Source organism: Lygodium microphyllum, chromosome 6 (assembly GCF_053477565.2).
Source record: "Lygodium microphyllum isolate KBCC chromosome 6, Lygodium_microphyllum_v1.1.10, whole genome shotgun sequence".
In the NCBI taxonomy this organism is placed as follows: domain Eukaryota; kingdom Viridiplantae; phylum Streptophyta; class Polypodiopsida; order Schizaeales; family Lygodiaceae; genus Lygodium; species Lygodium microphyllum.
In genome coordinates this window covers 163,539,717-163,563,120 of record NC_141140.1, presented here as the reverse complement: position 1 = coordinate 163,563,120, position 23,404 = coordinate 163,539,717, and the positions used below count along the sequence as shown (strand labels likewise).

General features: G+C 42.5%; 1 protein-coding gene across 3 annotated transcripts in view; it reads left to right on the top strand.

The window, feature by feature from the left end:
* The window catches only part of LOC148035365 (uncharacterized), a 244,427-nt gene that overhangs the window by 81,818 nt on the left and 139,205 nt on the right, over nt 1–23,404 (top strand). For 2 of the 3 annotated variants that reach the window (XM_087680397.1, XM_087680399.1), the window contains exons 8-9: nt 13,808–13,942; nt 14,028–14,330. In XM_087680397.1, coding sequence (XP_087536523.1) covers nt 13,808–13,942; nt 14,028–14,330 — 438 coding nt within the window. The remainder of the gene's footprint in view (nt 1–13,807; nt 13,943–14,027; nt 14,331–23,404) is intronic. The other variant, XM_087680398.1, reaches the window with a different exon arrangement.

Below are 23,404 nucleotides of genomic sequence, written 5' to 3'. Positions count from 1 at the left end.
GTTAAGATAGAATTGCAGCAATGTGAAAGTCTCATGGATCTATAAAGGCAAGTAAAGTTAGAGATAAAGTTTCCATATACTTCTTGGTGAAGCTTTAGCATTCTTTTACCTATGAAAGAATGCAACTAGAGGAAGGAGGTTGACTTGGTAGATTACCCTTTAGTGATACAATTTACCTTGATGCATTTCGGTTAGAGCCAATTTTGGATCGAGTTCTTTTAGGCTTAATAAGGCACAGAAGATCCAGAGTTTTACCATGTGCTCAATGAGGAGGTTGCATCTCCACTCCCATAGTTATGGACAACTTAGTTATGTAGTGGATCTTGGACGTACTTGGTTTGCATCCAGGGTATTGTATGTTGATAGTATTTCTGCCATTGGGATCACTATTCAGTATACTAGTCACTATGAATTGGTATTCAAATATGTATGGTTTACACCTAGGCTCTGAAACTATATATTTGCAAGATTGCTAACATGTATGGAATATATGGAATGTACATTTGGATGTGATGTACATTTGCAAGGCATATATGCGATGCATGGATGGTATGTAGAGTACATTTGCAAGTGATGCAAGAGAAGTATAATTGAATAAGTTACATGTGGTTTGCAATTGATGTATGATATGATGTGGTACATTGTATATCATTGCTATGAGGCACTGGTCATGCTTAGTTCTTGCATTACGTTGCCTTGGTGGTTAGAACAATGTTTCATTTTGGCATGTGGATGCACCCTTCATGGTTCTAACAGTGGTTATGATTCATGTGTGTGGATTATTGCTGGTTTAAGTGATTGGAATTTCACATGCAAAGGTCATAGACATGGTGAAGCAATAGATACACATGTTGTTTGACTACGATGCTAGCATGTATTTCGAGTAGTGGAAATGGATGCTTTGGCACATTGCAATGCAATTGAGAATGATTGCAAGAATTTCAAGGAGGTGATCTGTCTCACGAGGATGTAAAATTTTATTGCTTTGCTTAGCATTTGATTACATTTTTATCATTTGTGCTAATGTGACTTGCACATGTTAATTATTTCACAGTGTGGGACCTGGAACCTCAAAATGTCAGTTGATACCAAAGGTAAAAGTTGTAATAAGTTATGTCTTATAGGTGCGAGGTGGCAGAATAATAGGTACGCTCTAATACCATGTCAGAATATGCAATGATGTATAAAGAGAGTAGGGCTTGTGGGAAGAACATAGTGTATGTATTGCAAACACCAAGAGGGAAAAGAAACTCAAAAACACAAGAGGACAAGATATTGAAGCATTGAATTATGCTATGTGAAGAAAAGTTGATACAATGGAGCCGGAGTTGATTGCATTATCTTGTTTGAATCAACACTTGTGGGAAATTTGCAGAGTGAAGGAAGCAAAACACAATTCTTTGGGTAGTGGGCTATCGAAGTAACTTGAAGATGAAAGACAAGTGACGAGGGAGCAAAACATAGTGCTTTAATGCCGTTAGAGATGAGGAAGATGATCATCGGTAGTTGTCGAGAGAGTGAAGCACAATCAATCGTCGGATGCTAGGAAGATAGCATGCTGCAAATATAGATCCCAAAAGCCGCAAAGTTGCAAATGCAAATGAGTGATGGAAATGAGCTGCAAACGCAGATAGGATCACTGATGCCAGGTATAGTGGGCTATTGCCAGGGGCAAGAAAGTTGACACCAGGTTGGAGGAGGTGATGTCAAGTAGGGGAAAGGCCTCCAAAGCGAAAAATGCAAGTCGAGAGTGTCGTTTGATGAGGAAGTTTATGCCAATGTTGCAGATGTTGACACTAGGTTGGGAGAGCTTCAAATGCAAAGCCCAATAGTGAGAGAACAGAGTGCCTGAAGCAGAGGGAGAAGATGGTGGAAGGTAGCCACAAACTATGAACCATAACATCCTCTTGAAGGGGTATGAGGGCAGTGGAAGGCTTGGAGAGAAGGAAGGGTGCTTGATGACGAAAAAAGAGTCGCGAAGAGTGTGGGTGGTGGTGTGGAATGAACGAAGGGATGACCTATTTATAGGCCACAATTGTCTAGGATGGCACACCATTGAGTGGGTGCCCATTGATAACGTACCTAGATTAGGGCCCAACCGAGTGGTACTTGAAGATTTTGGGTATCAATAAGAGAAATGACTACTTGAAGATAGCCATCTCCAATGAGTAAATGGTGGATGAAGAACTTCATGATGAGTAGGGAACCCCTTGGAGGGTGGAGGGGGTTGGGCCCCCCTATGAAGCCGAAGAAGAAGGGGCCCTTACTGAGGGCAAAGAAAGAACATCCCCCTCTGAATCCCCCTCTGCGAGAGAGAGCGAATCTAAAAACTCATTGATCACGGACTTAGAATCATTTGATGATGAAGAAAGTGTTGCCGGTCATATTGAAGAAGGTATTTGGGATGCCAAAGATGTCGAAGAATTCTTAGAGATGGCCTCTCAAACCTGAGTAGTCAAGGGTGGGGAAAGGCGACGCTCATACTGAGCCAAGGGTAGGCGATTGTAGAAATGGAGGTTGTCAAGGTGGCATTTCTAAAACCCTAGAAGAAGAAGAAGTAATCACCGTAGTGCATTGCGGTGGTTGCAAGGAGGTCGAGGTACCAAGTGATCCTCCTTTGGCTTGAAAAGGACTTAGTGCGCATAGATGTGGCTTATTGCCTTGAGCATAAAATCTAGACAGCCGGTGTAGAATAAAATCTGTGGCCCAAAAGGGAGAGGTGGCATAATGAGTGCTTGGGAAAGATGCATATACTCCGGTGGTGTAGGGAGCAAAGGTCGATGTTGGTAGGCATTGGTGGTGTGCCGAGTAATGTTGCAATAGGAGCACCTAGTGGTTTGTCCATCTATCTGTGGAGAAGTCATGGTACTAGAGTGTTAACCTCTAAAAGGGAGGGTGGGAGGTAGAGGAAGAGAAGGGTATCTCTGTCTCTCGCTGATATAGTGAAAATGATGGGGGAAATCAGTTAGATGATGCTGAACTGACAACCTGTCTTTGCCTTATTTGATGAATAGGATCTTTAGTTCTCTGAACTCTTGTGCTTTGATACCATGTTAGAATAGCAAGTATGCTCTGATACAATGCCAGAATATGCAATGATGCAGAGAGACAGTAGGGTTTGTGGGGAGAAAGAGTGTGCGTATGACAAACATTGAGAGAGAAGAGAAACTGAGAAACACAAGAGAACAAGATGATGCAGCATTGAATCACGCTATGTGAAGAACAAATGATAGAGCGGAGCCGAAGCTCAGAAGATGATTGCACTGTCTTGTTTCAATCAGGTGGTAGAACTATGGGGAATTTGCACAGTGAAGGGAGTGAAATGTAGTCCTTTGGGAAATGGGCTATTGAAGTAACCTGAAGATGAAAAGTAGCTATCAAGGAGCAAAACATAGTCCTCTGATGCCGTCAAAGATGAGCAAGATGATCACTAGTTGTCAAGGGAGTGAAGTGTAGTCCTCAGATACCGGGAAGATGGCATGGGCTACAAAAGCAAATCCCAAAAGCCACAAATATGTAGATGCAAATGTGTGATAGAAATGAGCTTCAAATGTAGATAAGATCTTTCATGGAGATGTGAAATTTTGAGATGCTTTAATCTTGTTGATAACATTTGGTTAAGTTATTAATCAAATGTGTAAGGTTGTTTAGCACATGTGATGCATATAGCAATTTTTCATGGTAACATGCCAAGGACTTCGAGGATGCAATAGGTATCAAAGGCAAAAGTTATAATACATTATACCTGACAGGTACCAGGTGGTACCCGATGTCAGATGTGGGCCTAGACCAATTTATTGGCCATTAATGTCAATGGTGACATTAGAGACTAGGCATTAATTAATTAATTAATACTAGTCTAAGGGTCAATAATTACTCAGGATACTTGGATGACAAATTGACCTAGCCAATTTAATTATTGGTTGGTGGAATTAATTTTTTGAGCACTAGAATAATTATTAAATTGGTTTTCAAAAATAATAATCAAAAAATTAATTTAATAAGTTGAATAATGTGGGAAAATGAGATTAGAAGGCTGTCACTTGGCAAGACTTGCCCATGGAAGTGGGAAAAACGTTTTAAGGGGATGGTAGAAGTCTATTCCGATCATTGTGAGAGAGTAAGGAGATGTTGCTGATGTGATTTGCAGCCACCAAGGATGAGTCCTATAACATGTGTGAGCAGTTTGGAGTCCTCTAGAAGTGGTATAGATGACAGCATATAGGATGGGGTAGCAGCCTTTTTGGTGGTTCTAAGCTGTAGGTGACAGCTTTCATGGTTGTTTGAGTAAGGCAGCAGTAGATTTTCAACGTTTCTCGTGATAAAACTCTGAAATTTCTCTCTCTATAGCATTCTTTATCATTTCCTAGCCATCTCTCAAGCTATCTTAGCATTTTTCAGTAATTTAAGCCATTAGAGGAAGATATTTTAGTCAATCTTTACTGTAAATCCTAATTTACAATAGAAATTAGTGTTTTGACCACCCACCGCCTCGGGATGTTGCTCAAAATTGAGGGCCTAGGACTTGAATTTCATTTGTTGAAATAGAGAAATTTTAAGGATATTTAAGAGGCCAGCCAGCCAATATCAGATTCGGGGCCGAATTTGTTTTTCAAGGAGTAGGGTGAAGGCCAATCCTTAATCAAGCCAAGGGGCAAATTGGTTTGGAGGTTGCTGGTTAGTTTTGAGAACAAGAGGCACTTGGATTAGTGGAGGAGGTGAGAGGACCTCAGTTGTACTTTTTCCATTTGCAATATAAAATAAATAAATATTGCAAGGGACGCTAATTTGGGGGACTAACCGGGTGTCCAGTGTCCAAGATTAAAGTAGTATAAGTGTTCATTTTCAGTTTATGTGAATTTATGCTTGTTGTAATCAGTGCTTAATTAGGTTATTTACCAACCTATCTGAGGAGGAAGGCTTGTTTCAGGATCACTGACACGAGGTGTTGTGGGCCATTGCTAGGGGCAAGAAATGTGATTGCAGGTGAGGAAAGGTCTCCAAATTGCAAAACGCAAATCTAGAGCGTCGCTTAATGAGAAAGATACTGATGCCAATATCGCAAATGCTGACACTAGGTTGGGAGAGCTCTAAACACAGAGCTTGATGATGAGGGAATACGACGCCTGAAGTAGAGGGAGAAGGTGGTGGAAGGCAACTATGAATCATGAACTGCAATGTCCTCTTGAAGGAGTGTGAGAGCAGTGGAACAGTTGGAGAGAGAAGAAAGGGTGTCTGATAACGGAAGAGTTGTGAGGAGTGTGGGTGGTGGTGTGGAATGAATGGAGGGACGAAAGGCCACAACTGTCTAGGGTGGCCTACCACTGAGTCGACGCTCACTAATATAGTGCCTAGAATGAGAGCACAAGCCCTTTTTGGTGTTGCTAGCGTAAAACCCTAATTGAGATGGATACACAGGAGAAGTGGTTTCTCAACACTAGGTGGTATTTGGTGTAAGATTTTGGCCTAGACCAATCTATTGGCCACTAATATCAGTGGTAAGATCAGAGAGGCATTGCATTGATTTGTCACGGGGACATGAAATGTTTGAGATGTTTTGCCTTTTGCTAGAAACATTTGATTAATTTAATAATCAAATATGCATTGTTTAGATGCACATGGCAATTATTTCATGGTAACAGACCAAGAACCCTGAGGAAGCAATGGGTGTCGAAGGCAAAAAGTTGTGACAAGTTATGCTAGCTAAGTTTTAGATGTTAGTTGGTGTTAGTTTAGCCCTAGGATACGTAATTGGCCAATAAGTGTTAGTGGTGGCAGTAGGGACTAGGCACTAATTAATTAATTTATGCCTGTCCAAGGGTCAATAAAGGCTGGGAACCACTTGGGGTTGCAAATGGCCTAGCCAATTAAATTGTGGATGGGGACATCTAATTTTAGGGTTAGAATGGTTGAAATTAATTTTTAGAATTAATTAATTCTAAAAATTGAATAGATGGCTGAAATTTGTTGGAAAATGGGATTAGAAGGTTGCCACGTGGCAAAAATACCCATGCAATGGGGCAGAAGGCTGTTTGGCGGCTGTAGCGGCTCATTCAATGTGTTTAGCTTGTGAGGGAGAGAGAGGAGAAGTTGTGGTTAGTTTTTGGAGCATCAGGAAGCCATTTGCAGCATGCAACAACAGCCTGGAGCCATCAGGAAGTAGACAACAGCAGTTTGGTGTTCCCCTGGGGCGGCTCTAGACAGCAGATGACATTATTTATGAATGATCAAAGCAAGTGGCAGTCAATTTCAGGGGCTTTTCCACATGGAAATTTAGGATTTTCTCTCTCCTCAGCATTCTCTCACCTTCTTCAACCTATTCTTTGATTATCTCAGCAAATCTTAGCCATTTGGAGAAGTTCTCAGCCAGATTTGGTGGACAGTTGTGGAATTTGTGCAGTAAACCTTTATTTATAGCACAAATCAGGGTTTAGCAACCACCTTGCATTGTACACTAAAATCAATAGCTGGAGTTCAATAAATTGCTAGAGATTTCAGATGCGAGCCCATTCCATTTAATTTGGGGCAGCATTTGGCCAGTTAGGAGACTGATTTGTACAAGTCTTGGTTGAAGATCAAGGGGCAAAGTGCTTGAAATGCTTGTTGATCGTTTGTGGCAGCAAGGGGCTTTTGGATCGTTGGAGGAGATTTTGAAATCTCAGTTGTACTCCACCTAATTACAATACAAGTTAAAGAAATATCGCAAGGGGTGCCAGTTTTGGGACCAACATGATGTCCAATGTCCAAGAATGTTATGGAAATGTGTGCATTTCAGTTTATTGAATTTATGAATTGCTATAGTTAAGTGCTTGATAAGGTTTTACCACCCTCTTTGGGAAGGAAGGCTAGTTTCATGTTCCATTGCCGGGACACCATCAAATCCTTTCACTTGGTGGACCCGAGGCACCCCAAAACCTACCTGACATCAATTGATACCCAAAACCTAGCTGGCATAACTGGTCACAACTCTTTGCCTACGATACCCACTACTTCCTCGGGGTCCTTGGCCCGCTGCCATGAAACTGTTAGCAGTCATGTTTGTCATGCCTTGTCATCTCCTGCCTGTGAGCCTCAGTCTGAGTCAGACGAGGACATTAGGAGCTCTGACATGTCTGTCATGTGTTATGATGGGGGAGGCTAGTCACTCTCGACTGGCTGTCTTAGGATGTGTATTTCTTTTTGGCCTCTTTTAGTGGGCAGCCATTGGCTGCCTGGCCACTTTTTTGGTCACTGATGTGGGGCGCCCATTTTAGGGTTAGGGTTAGGGTTTGTCCTTTTGCCTATTTATAGGCAGCCCCCCTCTCCGCTTGATCACTTGTCTTCTTGCAGGTTCCGACACTCCTCCCCCGCGGTGGTGCTGCCATCATCATTAGCCTGATCTGGTGTCCTCATTGGCGTTGTGGGCTGCGTGCAGGGACTGATCAGTCTCCTTCCGCCTTTCCGTTTGTATTCAGCATTCATTTCAGTCAGTGCAGATTTCTCTTCCTTATTTTCTGCTTTCTCTCTCTCTCTCCCTCCGTGTTCATATTCCCTCTTCCGCAGCGCACTCTCACATGGTATCAGAGCCGAAGGAGAGTACACGGAGCTGAGATTTACGCGGGAGATCACCCAAAATCTTTGCGTTTGCTGCTGGCCTCATCCCCAAGAGCCAAGGCGGCCCTTCCAGGAGGTCACCATCCTTGCGTTTGCTGCAAGCGCCCCCTCCAGAGGCTGCCACGTCATCAACCACCACTTCCTGCTTGCGTTTTCAGTCAGGGCAGCCACTTCTACAACTGGGTGACATTCCTCCAGTCTGCGTTTTGCTGATCTGGCTGTCGTTCCATCTCCAGGCGGCTCTTCTCCTGCTGGCGACCTACTCCCAGGCTGCGTTTTGGTACTGGCGGCTTCTGTCTTGGTGATATTCATCAGACAACCTTGTGTTTGGCAGCTCCAGGTGTCTGTAGGCCTCCCCCGCCTGCGTTTTGGTGATTGGTGACCATACTACTGGTCATTATTTGGCATCGGCAAAGTTTTCTTTGGTGTTTGGTGTTTTGCAGATTGGAAGATGTCTTCTTATCAGTTTACGGGCTTTGCTGACTCAGATGACGAGCTTTTGTCTCGACACTCATCTGAACGGAGGCGTGATTTCTATCACGAGGATCGTCGTCCAGAGTCTATTCCTCCTTCCCGTCCCCCTTCTATTCATGTATCTCGGCGAGCCCCTTCCAGTGGGCCGAAGATGCAGCCTTTGGTACCCCCTGTACAGGTACCCTTACTTCCTCAGCTGCCCAAAGAGGACCGGTTGGATGGCTCCAACTTTTCTCTATCGTCTTGCAAGGTGGAGTGTATCTTGGACTCCTTCGATCTTTGGGAGCTTGTTTCTGTTCCTATTCCCCGCCGGCCTAAGGTGGATCCTCAGATGGGACATCTATGGATCGTGTAGCCTTATGGGATCGGCTCAATTCTCGAGCTAGATCTTTCCTCTTTCTGAGTTTGCTGGATTCTGTCCTTGTTCATGTTCACAGGGTGAAGACTGCAGCAGACGTGTGGAGAAAGCTCGCGTCTCTCTATCAACAGAAGACGTTTGCCCATCGGATATCTCTCGAAAAGAAGTTGCGGATACTCGCTATTGATGATAGTCCTTCCATGAAGGACCACATCAACGGACTACAGGATATGAAGGATGAGCTTGCATCCCTCGGTCGGACGATATCTTCTGAAGACATGGCTATGATTCTCTTGACTCAGCTACCATTGTCTCGGTTTGATGTCTTCTATACCAGCCTTCTTACCTCAGGACTCGTGAGAAGCTTCTATGGGAGGAGCTTGCCCCGCTTGTCTTGGAGCATGACGAGCGACTGAAAGAGGTCAGTGTTAGTGGATTCGACTCCACTAGAGCCTTTGTTGCAGGTTCGGGAGGATAGAAGAAGAAGAAGAAGTCAAAGGCTAAGAAGAAGGACAGTTCTTCAGGCTCTGACTCCGATTCAGAGAGACCGAAGTTCCCACACTGTGGGAAAGGGACACATTCCGAGGAGAAATGCTGGAAGAAGTACCCTCACCTTCGTCCGGGAGCGAAGGGTGGATCTACATCGGAGCCTTCTTCTACCTCTACACCAGCTGTTACCCATGAGTCAGTGTTCCTTCATATCCATGCTTTGGAGGAGGATCCTTCTTCTGTGGCTGCAGTGTCTTCTGCGCAGCCTTGGTTAGTGGACAGTGGTGCTTCGAGTCATATGACTCCTCGAGGTGATTTGTTACAGGATCTCCGTCCATCAGAGGGTTCAGTCACTGTTGGTGACATTTTATCGGTGCCTATTAGTGGTGTTGGCACATTGCCTTTGTTTACCGACCGACCTTCGAGCTCCTTTTCACAGGCCCTACATGTTCTGTATTTGGGCCTTCCCCTCCTCTCAGTTTATGGCCTTACGAGGCTAAGGCACATGAGTGATCTTCACCGAGCATGCCGTTGTTATTGAGGATTCTTTACAGGAGCTGTCTTATCTACAGGTTGGCAGGAGAGCGGTCTTTACAGTCTCCATTCCCCTTCTTTGATGCAGGGTCCTCCGAGGCAGTCTATTGCTACACCCGTTCCCGCTTGTGCACGCTCTATTCCACAGGTTCCTTCCCATCCTCCACCTTCTCCTCCGGTGGTTCCCTTGTACCCCCCATCCCTTTTAGCAGGGGACGATCTCGGTGATGTGGCTGTGGATTCCCTGGCCCCTAGTGTTTTAGAGGGGGATTCCTAGGATTGTGAGGAGCTCCTTCAACGGCAGTCTACATCGACGGACTTCATCGACATTGGCATTCCTCTTGCCACCCCAAGATCTATTTCTTCTTCGGTCTTCAGCCACATCTAGGATCTGAGAGGGGGTGTTAGCAGTCATGTTTGTCATGCCTTGTCATCTCCTGCCTGTGAGCCTCAGTCTGAGTCAAATGAGGACATTAGGAGCTCTGACATGTCTGTCATGTGTTATGATGGGGGAGGCTAGTCACTCTCGACTGGCTGTCTTAGGATGTGTATTTCTTTTTGGCCTCTTTTAGTGGGCAGCCACTGGCCGCCCGGCCACTTTTTTGGTCATTGATGTGGGGTGCCCATTATAGGGCATTTTTAGGGTTTGCGCCCATTTTAGGGTTAGGGTTAGGGTTTGTCCTTTTGCCTATTTATAGGCAGCCCCCCTCCCCACTTGATCACTTGTCTTCTTGCAAATTCCGACACTCCTTCTCCCCCGTGGTGGTGCTGCCATCATCATTAGCCTGATCTGGTGCCCTCACTGACGCTGTGGGCTGCGTGCAGGGACTGATCAGTCTCCTTCCGCCTTCCCGTTTGTATTCAGCATTCATTACAGTCAGTGCAGATTTGTCTTCCTTATTTTCCGCTTTCTCTCTCTCTCTCCCTCCGTGTTCGTATTCCCTCTTCCGCAGCGCACTTTCACAGAAACAACTGCCATGTGCATTTCAACTTTGCACATTTGTCTCTAGCAAAAGTAAAAGATCTCAAAAATTTCACGTCCCTGTGATAGCCGATCCCATAAAGCTGCCAAGTCTTAAGTCACAGCATCACAGGGATCCACAATAGGTTGGGTTATAGGGATTGCAATAAAATTCAAAGGCTGTAGGTGTCAAGGATGCACTTGACTTTGGAGGACCATAGAGTGTTGTTCTCAGTTGTAGGTGGAGAGGGTAGGACATGTGTAAAGAAATGCTTTACCATAGAAAATACAACACAATCGGATGACAAATGTACAGATTGATATAGAAACACCGTTAGGGTTAGGGTAACTTAGAGACAATGAACACAATGAATGATAATGAATGAATGCTAAATACAATACAATGCTCAATGTAGCAAGCACACTATGGAGTGAAGAATATTGACCCTCGAATCCTCCGGTCTTGAGGATTGGGGCAGAGAGTACGGGTTGGAAAGCGTGTTGTACTTTGATGGATCTCAAAGTGTGGACAAAGGGAAATGATCTATGCAGACATTGAACCAAGCTGATCAAGATTGGGTTGATATCAGTTCCAGAAGAGGCAAGAAGTTCGATATGGCATGACAACTATTATGCTTAGCACAAGTAAGCCGTCTTTGGTAGACTTTGCTAATGGCATGGTTTCGTTGGCCCTTTGGAAATGTTCTACTATAAAGGCTTCTACTGACTGCTCGAGGGACCCTCTTGTTCAGCGTGCTTTGGATCCTCACGGTAAGTGATCACCCCTTGGGATTGTTGTTATCTAGGGGCTACCACAAAGTGGGGGGATGATCCCTCCATCTCCAAAGGGGAGCATTGGAATTCATATATATTTTCAGTATCAGCTGACTTTCTTGATGAGGACACTATTGATATTTTGGCTGAAAATGTACAATCGAGTCAAAATCAGCTTTGACACTAATCCCTTGTGTCATGACATGTGAGGCTTGCCACTTGGAATGTGTGTGGCACGGGTCCTGCAATAAGTAGCATGACATGTGGGGTATCTTGCATGATAATTAATGGGATGTATTATGTGTTGTTGAGCATAAAAGTTGTGGTGAAGGAGGCAAACCTTTGGATTGTCATGGATTGTGTTTATTCTATGCAAGGGATTTAGCATGACACTATTTATGTGTGCTTATGGTCGTGCATGTAAAATTTCGGTTAGTTTTGTTCAAGAATGATTATGCATGGTTGCTTTTGGTTGTTGAAATTTTGTTTGAAGGGGAGGTTCTATGTCTGGTTGGGCTCTACACACTGAATGATCCATTATCTAGATGCGATCTATGGGATTGCCTAAAAGCTTGTCTGTCACTTGGCCAACCGAGACTCTTATATTGGGAGATTTTGATGTGTGTGTTCATAATTGGCAGTCTACCTTTGAGCACTCGGTGATGGATGCACTTGAGAGCTGCGCATTGCATAATCGTGAGAGCTGTGCAATTGCATAATCTTGCTGAAGCAGGATCTTTGGGCTTGGCTTCGCCCATCGGACTCAGGCTTTACTTTTCAGCCTGCAAAGCATACCGCCACATGGTTCTAGATTAGATTGTATGTATGTTATGTAGGATGATGCCTTCTTACTAGAGATTTTGGACATGTGAGTATTGCAACAATGACATGATTGCACATTTGTTGCTCCTTTTGTGCAATTCTTGGGATGGCTCCATTTGCATTTCAATTCATCTTATTTGAAGCATCAAGTTTTATTTCTTGGACCATATCCTTTGACTAGTGCTTTATCAAAGCACGGTGAGAATAATTCTTGACATAGGTAATGTGCTTAGAAGCACGATTATCGAAAAACTAAGTAGAAAGACTATTAGAGATAGAGAAATGTTGATCATGAATAATTCTCTATGCATATTGTAGAGGAGAAAGTCAATAAGGTAGAGTGCATTCAAGGCATTAAAAGATCAGGTTTGGTAATGTATAAACCACAAATTGTTAGGCATATCTTGGAATTACAAATGTGTTAGAATCCTGTTTGATCATGCTCCATTATGGGTTAAAGTGTACTTTGCAATGCAATTACAAGATGTTACATTGGCTCACGAAAGAATGTCAATGGTGAACAATAGTTATTTGAAACATGGGATATTTTCTCAATTTTGAGAGCATCAATAACACCACTCCAATTTCATACACAAGCCACATGGAACCCTTTTTCCATAACCTTAGGTTCTTCATATTGATAAATTAACTCTTGCAGTATATAAGTCTTATAATGTTCTTAACCAGGATATTATAAGGTACTTGTCTCCGTTTGATGATGTGGTGTTCCGGTTCCCATTTGGCCCCTTCTGAAAATTTATTTCCCATTTCCGCTTCCATTTCTGTTTTTGTTTCTGTTTGGACATTTCCTTGAACTATGCGTTATCTAGAATGTATCTCAAGAACACGAGTCTGGTTTAAGGCAACTACTTGTTACTGAAAGACAATTGCTTGGCATAAAGATATACTGATCACCTTCCTTCTCTCTTTATTAGAGGTGTGCATTGAAAAATTAAGCCATTCAACCTGTGCACTTAAATGGCCAAGGATTGAAGAACACAAGAGATGCATATGCTCAAGGAATTGTGTATTTCCATGCATGGGGATATTTACTTTCGCCTTCATACTTTGATGAACAGTACCTGTGAGGGAATTGAACACTAGTTGATTGCAGCTTGTCTGCAATATTGTGCCACTTTGTCAATGTTTCTTATATTATTTGTCATGTGGCTGTATGGGCATAAAGATATACTCACCACCTTCCTTCTCTCTCTTTATTAGAAATGCATGTTGAAAAATTAAGTCGTTCAATTTGTGCACTTAAGGGCCAAGGATTGAAGAACATAAGAGATGCATATTCTCAAGGAATGTGTATTTCCATGCATGGGGATATTTGCTTTCATCTTCATACTTTGATGAACAGTACCTGTGAGGGAATTGAACACTAGTTGATTGCAGCTAGTCTAATGTTTGTCCTAAAATATTGGGCCACCTGCAAGGGAATTGAATACTAGTTGATTGCAGCTAGTCTCGTGTTGGTCCGAAACATTGGGCCACTTTGTCAATCTTTCTAATATTTTTTGTCATGTGGCTGTATGGGCAACATCATGATGTTATTAAACAGAACATTATCATGAGTCTTAGCCAGAACGTTGTCTCTACACAATAAAATAGAGTATGTAGAGAAAGACAGGAAGACTTGTTTGGAATATTATATGGGAGTTATTTTTAGACCATCTTACATAGTACAGATATGACACACATGTTAGTTGCCTGAATATGCCTTGAAAGAGCTTTAATATTTGTTAGAGTGCTGAGTTATGTTTTTCCTGGACCTTATTTACTAACTTTTGTTGATGAAGGCACCCCCGAGGAGATCACGCAGCCCTGTACCTTCTCAGCATTCTGCTCATACACTCGCATTTCGTCCTGATGCAGCCTTGCTACTTTTAAAAGTGGCATATAAAGATAGCACTGTTGGAACTGTATGCAAGATGGTATGATCTGCCTGAGAGCTGAAGACAGTGTGGAACTGTGTAAAAGATTAGTCTTTTGTTGCGTGTCATGATGATTACCTTTCAGGTTGCAAGGGTGCTGGGGAAACTTAATGCACCAGCATCTACCGTGGACTTGAATACTACTCCAAACGAGAGTGCAACAGCCACTGGAAGTCAAAACATGACTTTCAATAATGATGGAATTGCAAGCACTGAGGCACTGGCATCTACTTTCTCTCAGACAGATTATTCATTGCTTTTCGGTGAAGATTTTTGGGTGCCTGATGATAATGGAAGGGATTCAGCTGGCATGGCACTTTTGGATATCGCGTCGGTTGAAGAAGGATTGCTTCATATTCTTTATGCATGTGTTTCACAGGTTTGTAAGGTGAAATTGTGTGGATTTGACATGGCAAATTTAGATCTGGTTTTCTCTGGGGCTTCTTGTCTAGTGGTAATATTTTATCTGGTTTCCATGCGTCATTGTCAAAGTTAACTGAATTATGTGTTTGAATCAGGATTCTGTAATAATGGAAGAGGGGGAAAAGCTTTGTGTTAGTGGTTTCCTGCTGTCAGGTAGGAGTCATGATTAGACAGCCGAGAACAGAAATTTAGGCTGGATACTTTTGTCAGGTTCTAGATGACTTGACTTGTAAGAGCACTACAATGAGATCACAACAAGTTGCTCTAATGTTTCCTAGCTGTAGATATGAAGTGGTGTTGATTGCATAGATGCTGGGATGCTCCTCCTCAGATCCTTCCTTGGATTGCTGCATAATGCCTTGAGCTGTAGTGGCCGACCTTATTTCCAACTAAGTTGTAGAATAATGGCTCAACCATCCAAATTCTTGTTTATAGATGTGTAATAAGGGAAACTTTTGCTGGCATGCATTGTTCTTCAGATTAAAATCTGGACATGTGGCAATGCTTTTGTACTATAGCTTTGACTTTTTGGAGCTGATTAATTGAGGAGATTGACAGTACTAACTATGCTACCAATGTTTAGCTATCCTGAATCAGGATCTTGTTTAATGTTTGGCAGCAAAATGCACAATAGAGACTCATACTAAGTCAAGCCGAAGAACTGCTGGAAGGCTTTCTGTGTACCTGCTGATGTAGGGTCACACCTTAGATAGGGAAACAAGTCAAGTATAGAGTCAAGGTTGTGTCTTGTCCACCCTGTTTATACAGCACTTATAAACTCCCTTTTTGGGTATTTAATTTGAAATATCAGGTAAGTGTTGTTAATTGTTTTAGGCTCAAAGGCTCTACCATCCATGCAAAAGTGTTCACATCAATGTAGCTGAGCTTCAATGCTAGAAAAGCTGGAGTCTATGCCCAAAGGTTGTGTTCAAAGGTTAGTCATTTTGGGGGGTTTTGGTAGCCACTTTGGGGCTTCCCTTTTCTCTCTATCCTCTCACATGTACTGCCCAGATACATGCATCCTTATCACCGATTTCTTTCTTAATCTTTGGACCCTAACATTACCAGGTGTGGGCTAATTCATGCTTCTAGTGCATTCTTCATGTCTCACTCTCAGGGGCTGTTCTTTGCATCTTAGCTTGTCTTTCTTTTCATAAGGGCTCATTGTCTCATGTTGTCATGCCCTTATTTTCCAGGCAGTTTTTCCTCAGCTGTGTTTGATCTGGAAGATGCCTCCCTCGGTTGTATTTCCTGTAGGCAGTGTGTCCCAAAGCCTTTTCTTGATGAGTTGTGCTTCTAGGAGGGCACATGAAGAGGGACTGCCAGACCTGTGATCTTCGCATTATTGAATAGATAGAGCAGGAGAGCCTTTAATGGCTGTGGCTTTAGCAGCAAAAAAAACCAGCCTTTGGATGCAGTGTTATGAGAAGGCAGACACTGTGTTTTGGCAGCAAGAGACTTTGCTAGGAGGAGGATCTGCCTTTTTGTTGTTAAGATCCATGACCCACAAATAGGGCAAGCAACCAGTACGGGACTTAAGATGATCTGTCCAAGTAAACCTTCTAATGTCAGGTATGCTTTATTTTGCCTTTTGTGTTTCTATTGTGGATTGCGTTCTAGCCTTTAAGACAACTCCTAGTTTGCTAATGCTTAGTCCTTTATTCAACACCATTGACTACTCTCTAGGAACCTTTCCCCTGAGTTTCTTCAGTATCCAAATTGATGCCTGAAGTAGGGGACCTTTCTGGGACATTGACATTCATTCCTCCATTCACTTGCTCTATGTTTAGTAAATCCAAAGGGAGTGACTGTGACTGTCTCAGTTCTTAGTTGGGGTTTGATATCATTATGCTTGCATTTGGGCTTGAGATTCCTATCGGATATTTCATTTTGTTAATCCTCTCATCTAAACCCTTGCCTTTATATTTGTGGTTCAAATAGATTCATGTCTTTGGTGGTAGGCCTAGCAACATTGCAAGTACCTTCTCTCTCACAAGATGGTAGTGTAGCTTAATATGTTTTATCCAAGCATGGAATATAGGGTTCCTAGCCAACTATATGCTGCTCATGTTGACATAATGAATAACAATTGGACCATCTACATGAACATTCAAATTGGCCAATATCTTTTGCAGCCATACCACCTCACATGTTGCCATTGTAGTATCTCTGTACTTAGCCTTGTACTAGATAAAGCAACCGTAGGTTGCTTCTTGCTGCTCCTTGTGGTATTTCTTTAACTTGTTGGTTGCTCCATGTACATCTTTTCTTGCAAGTCACCATGCAAAAAGGCATTTTTTATATCCATATGATGTAAAGTCCAACATTAGGCTATTACAAAAGCAATGAGACATCTAATAGTTTCCATTCTAGCAAGTGGATGAAACATCTTTTCATAATCCATAGTTGTCAAGTATGAAAGGTACGATACGATAAAATACAGTACTAAATGGCATCTTATGATTTTACAAGGTACGGTACGATATTAGTATGAATTTTTTTAAAACATGACTTTAAAAAAACCATAAATCATTAAATGATAGAATACACATTTAAAGTGGAATTAGCCATTTCATTACCATATAAGATGAATACATGAGGGTGGCCATTGCAGTTGCATGGGATGTGCACAACATGTGATACAACTAGAGTCTAGTACATACATGGTCCATGGATGATACATCATAGTGGCATATGGATACAATGATAGTAGATACAAAAAAGAGAGAGACCTATGAATCTATGATAAGGTATCACTCTTATCATCATCGTCAAAACCATCTGAGTGCTCATCAAGAGAGTCTAAAGATGACTCCTTGACATCGGATGATGAGACACTCTTATACTCATCCTCATTGATGAGGTTACCATCATCATCAAATGATGGCTCCCTAGCTGCTTGCTACGTAGGCAAGGGGGGGGTAACATGATGAGGCACAGGATGTGAGCTACTAGAGGCGGGCCGCCTTACATATGTCTGCAAGCCACTTGAACCACCCCTCCTCGATGTTGGAGGGCGCCGAATGACCATGCCCCTTCTACCACCTACTCGAACTTCTAGCCCACGAGTACACTGACTGTGAGTGTCAGGAGTATCTATTGTTATAAGCTCTTTGTAGAGCTTTGTAAAAATCATTTTTTTCTCCTCATCCACCTCTTGATGTACACTTGGAAGAGTGTCATGTGTCAACTTGAATTTATCAACATTCACCTAGACAATGCACATAAGATTGTAAATGCTAAAGTCTAAATTGTAAAGTATAAACTTTAAAGTTTAAAACAACAAATTTTAAATTTTATGGTTAAGTGTTTGCTTTCTTTGGACTATCTATGCTTATCATAGTCTCATTATGCGTAAGTTAGTGTAATAATAAACTAGCTGCTTTAACTGTCATGTGCTAAGCCGATTGCAAATCTTCATGTGAAAGAGAGAATAGGCACTCTAGTTTCTCTCACATGCACCCGAAGAGCAATCTTGACAAGTACTCTCATGGCTAAGGACAGAAGGGTCTCCAATGCGTATCCAAAGTTTGGCCACCAAAATAAAGGCTTTGAAAGTGTCTCTCTCCTCCAATAAGTGAAAGAAGCAAAAGTCACATGACCTCTTTGATCCACACAACATTCTAGCTTCTCCAACACGGCATTGCGGTCACTCACAGGAAACACACAAGTCAAATAAGCAAGCTGGTCCGATCAGAGCTCTCTATCATCCATGATCGCCGGCAACTTGTAGGTTGGATGTACCAATGCGGCAAAACCATGGATGGCTTATGCATTCATGCTCATCTCCTCTTTGCTATCTCTAGAACATATGCTTGCCATGTCTCTGTGATCGATGTGCATGCACGTGCCTTCACAAATGCCGCTCTGAAGAAGTGAACGTGAAGGCCCATGGTGTGTTGAGATATTGAGCTCCACTCATGATATGCCAGGGTGACCGTTTTGCATTTATGTCACCGACTTGTCAGTTGCAGATGCGGTTGGTACACCGCCCATGAATAATAGCTACATGATAGCTATTCTTATCTACTCTAGTTCGTGGCTCAGTTAGTATGCCACCTTAGTTAGTTGAGTTTGGTTTGAGACCCATATATAGGGTTCTTCTATTTCTTTGTATGAGAGTTCTTTTTGGCTGACACAACTAAGAAGAGGAAAACAGTTTTCAGCCTCCACCTTTGTGTGTATTCCTCCATTGTGTAAGCAAGAAAGCTACAAGTGAGACTCCTTCCTTCTCTCCCACAATCTTGACATAGTATCAGAGCCTTGTTCATGGTAAGGAGCTCAAGAAAGCAAGCCAAGCTCGCGGTGTTCTGGTAAGAGCAGTGTTGCTTTCATTTTCTGTTTTGGGAGCAGATCTCTGCAGGTAGCACATCCGGAAATTGCAAGACTAGCAGATCTCCGCAGGTAGCACAGCAGGGAGCATATCCCTGTTTTTTTGATTTGAGACCATTTCGGGGCCTGTTTTGGAGGCGGAAGTTTTCTGCACGCACTCAGGAAAAGGCCCAGTTTTATGCTGTGCAGCCACTGTTCTATAGGTCGGTGAAAAGTTACTGTAGAAATTGCATTGTATACTTGTGCGCAGAGACATTGGGAGTTACAGAATCATCCCCGTTGCCTGTTGATGCAAAATCGTCACTAGGAAGTGACTGTGTGGTCAAATACCACTTTCGTCAGTTTTGCAGATTAGCCCTTGTGAGGCTGAAGTTGTGTTCTTTGCAGTGACATAATTTTTTGCAGTGTTCTGTAATGGCATTTGATTCTTTCACAGATTGTCACTGAAAAGCTTGACAAGAACAACTTCCAAGCATGGAAGTTTAGAATGACGAATTTCCTTATGGGAAAAGGATATTGGGAATTTGTTGCAGAAAATGAAGAAGAATCAGTTCTTCCTGATGTTCCCAATCAACAGCAAATGCAGGCATTCAAAGCATGGCATGAGAGAGCCAGGAAAGTTATGTACTGGCTGTCTATCAGTATTTCAGACTCTATGATTGTGCATATTCAGGATGCAAGTACGCCAAAGGAGGCATGGGATACTTTGTCAAAAATATATAGCACAAATACGCAAGCCAGGAAAATGCAACTCAAGCAAGAGTTGCATAATGTGGAAAGAGAAAATATGAGCATCAATGACTACTATATGAAGGTGAAGAAGATTGCAGATGCACTTGCTTCCATTGGGTCGCCAGTGAAAGATGATGATTTAGTTTCTGTGACCTTGAATGGTCTAGGAAAGGATTATGCACAGTTCCGAACATCCATTTCCGTCCGTGAAAGATTTCCTGATTTTGAGGAGTTGATTGCTCTTCTAATTTCTGAGGAGCAGAGAAATGGTGGTGCATCTTCTTCAGGAGGAACTTCAAAAGAAGCTGTCTTCTACTCAAATGCTGGAAGAGGTAGAGGCAGAGGTAGAGGAGGCCGATTTGGAGGCCGTGGTAGAAATCAGAATATGCAGCAAACTCAAGAAAACCAGTCCTATGGAGGAGGACGTGGTAACTCTAGAGGCAGGGGAAGCCAAAGAGGTCGTGGTGGATGGCAAAGAGGCCAAAATGCAAACAGCAATGTTGAATGCTACTACTGTGGTAAAATGGGTCATATGGTTAAAGACTGCTATAAAAAGCAGAATGACATCATGAATGGGAAATTGCAACAAGGGAATTATGCACCTTCTAGTAGACAGGGTGATGACAGAAATGAGCATTTGTTTATGGTGCAGCATATGAACAATTCTGTGACAAGTGCAGAAGAAAGCAACGATGTGTGGTATGTTGACTCAGGTGCATCAAACCACATGATAGGTCATGCAGAATGGATAGAGGATGCAAGGAAAATGGAAAAACCGGGATTTGTGAAGACTGGTGATGATACTGCACATCCTATTGTGCAGATTGGAAAAATTCATTTGTCTATGCAGGATGGGAAAAAGAAATACCTGTCCGATGTATTTCATGTTCCGAATATCACCAAGAATCTGGTTTCTGTTGATCAAATGGTTGAGCAGGGCTTGCAGGTCAGATTTAATCCTCATGGATGCTTTGTTGAGGATATGAAAAATAAAGGTCGCTTGATAGCAAAAGGAAAGAAGAAGGGCAGAATGTTTACGTTGAATGCAGACATGCCTGAATTGAGTGCAGTAATGTTTGCACATGGGACCGGTGTAGTTGCAGATATTGATATCTGACATAAACGCATTGGTCATGTTAATGTACAGCGACTTAAATCAATGCAGGCCCAAAATATTGTTGCAGGATTGCCTAAATTCAAGGTTGCAGAAATGCATAAGGTATGTGAAGCCTGTCAATTTGGAAAACAGGCAAGGAAGCCATTTCCTAGACATGTTCAAGAGAGTGAGAAGCCATTGGAATTAATCCACTTTGATGTGTGGACTACTAAAGCTGCATCTCTTGGAGGTTGTCATTATTTTGTCACTTTTATTGATGACTATAGCAGAAAAGTTTGGGTGTATTTTATGAAAAAGAAAAGTGAAGTTTTTGGGCATTTCAAAACTCTTAAAGCTATGGTTGAAAAAGAAACAGGGCTGCAAATAAAATGCCTAAGGTCAGATGGAGGGGGAGAGTATCTCTCAAATGAGTTTGCAAGGTTTCTGCAGGAGCATGGCATAAAGCAGCAATATTCATGCAGTCATACCCCACAACAAAATGGAATTGCAGAAAGGAAAAACAGGCATATTGGAGAGGTATCTCGTGCCATGCTCAACGAAAGACCTGCCAGATTTTTACTGGGCTGAAGCAGTTGCTACAGCAGTCTATATAATGAACAGGACTCCCACTGTAGCAATACATGGGATGACTTCAGAGAAGAGGTATACTGGTAGGAAACTAGATATTTCTCATTTGAAAATTTTTGGTTGCATTGCCTATGTACATGTGCCAGATGAGTTGAGATCCAAGTTGGATCCAAAAGCTGAGAAGTGCATCTTTATTGGTTACTCTCTGCAGCAAAAAGGGTATAGATGCTATAACCCTTCTACTCGTAAGTTTACAGTGAGCAGAGATGTTTTTGATGAGATGAGTAGTTGGTATAAACCGGTAAATGTGATTGATGATGTAGATGCACAAAATGGTAATGCTGCACAGAATTCACAGCAACAGTTACAAAATATTAGTGGACCTGGAGCGTCCTCTAGCAGTGGTTCACATTTTTCGCCATGGACAGGCAGATTGAGATCAGGAGAATCTTCTCAAAGCAATGCAGACAGTGATATGCAGGTATCACGAAAAGGAAAAGAGAAGGTTGATCAGCCCATGTTTGATGTGAATGCAGGTCACTCTTATGTGGATGGTGAATCCAGTGGCTTAGAACAGAGCATTGATGATGAGTTGGGTATTCCTTCTATTGTTACACCTGAAGTAAGGAAGACCAGGGATGTTTTGAGAGTACCTGGGAGTGAACCTATTTTGCGCAGGTCTACGAGAGCTAGGTATCCTGTGGATAGGCTGAAATATGATGGATTTACAGCCATTCACTATGCATATATGGTCAAAGTGATACAGGAACCAGAATCCACTTCTTTTGAGCAAGCCATGGGAAAAGAAAAATGGGAGAAATACATGGATGAAGAAATGGATGCCTTGGAAGCAAATGCTACATGGGAATTGGTACCTTTGCCTAAAGGTAATAATGCAATTGGCTGTAAGTGGGTCTATAAGGTGAAGTGTAATGCAGATGGTTCTGTGAACAGATACAAGGCAAGATTAGTAGTCAAGGGGTATGCACAAACATATGGCATTGACTATGAAGAAACATTCAGTCCGATTGCAAGGATGGCAACCGTAAGAGCAGTCATTGCTATGGCCGCATCAAAGGGATGGTCTTTACATCAGATGGATGTAAAGAATGCCTTATTGTATGGTGATTTGCAAGAAGAGGTCTATATGGAGCAGCCACCAGGTTATGTGCATGTTGTTCATCCTGAGTTTATTTGCAGGTTGAAGAAAGCCTTGTATGGCTTGAAGCAAGCACCTAGAGCATGGTCTGACAAGATAGGACAGTATCTTGTTACTATTGGCTTTCAGATTTCCAAGGCAGATTTCTCACTTTATGTGAGAAAAACAGAGAAAGGTATTATGCTACTTGTCATTTATGTTGATGATTTGATTACGACAGGTGACAGTGATGAAGATATCCTTCATGTGAAAATGCTATCGAAACAGAAGTTTGAGATGAAGGATTTGGGAGAGCTGCGTTATTTCTTGGGCATTGAGGTGATTAGATCACCAAGTGGGATACAACTCTTGTAGAGGCAGTATGGATTGGACATGTTGTCCAAATATGGGATGACAGGCTGTAAGCCTATTTCAGTTCCTTTGGAGCAGAATGTGAAGCTGAGCGCAGATGCAGGTGAGCTTCTGGAAGACCCTACTATGTACAGACGCATAGTAGGAAGCTTGATTTATATGACTATTACCAGGCCAGATTTGAGTTATGCTGTTGGATTGGTAAGTCAGTTTATGCAGGCTCCAAGGAAACCGTATTTGGATGCGGCTAGACGCATACTCAGGTATGTGAAGTCCACATTGCAGTATTGACTATTTTATGAGACTGGGATTCAGATACAGTTGTATGGATACACTGATGCTGATTGGGCTGGTAGCATTTCTGATAGACGATCTACCAGTGGATATGTGTTCTCTTTTGGGAGTGCTGCAGTCACTTGGAGCAGCAAGAAACATCGTACTGTTGCCTTGTCCAGCACAGGGGCTGAGTACAGGGGTGCAGCAATGGTTGCATGTGAGGGAGCTTGGTTGCATAAGCTACTTTATGATATGCATCAGCCTACAGATGGGCCAGTTGTCATTTATTGTGACAACATGAGTAGTATACACTTGGCAAATAACCCAGTCTATCATGCTAGAACAAAGCACATTGAGGTGCATTATCACTATGTGCGGGAGAGGGTTTTACTAGGTCTTATTGATCTAGTTTATGTCAGCACAGAGGATCAGGTAGCTGACATATTTACGAAGGCATTGGGCGCAGAGAAGCTGCGCAAGTTTAGAGACCTGCTTGGTGTGCAAG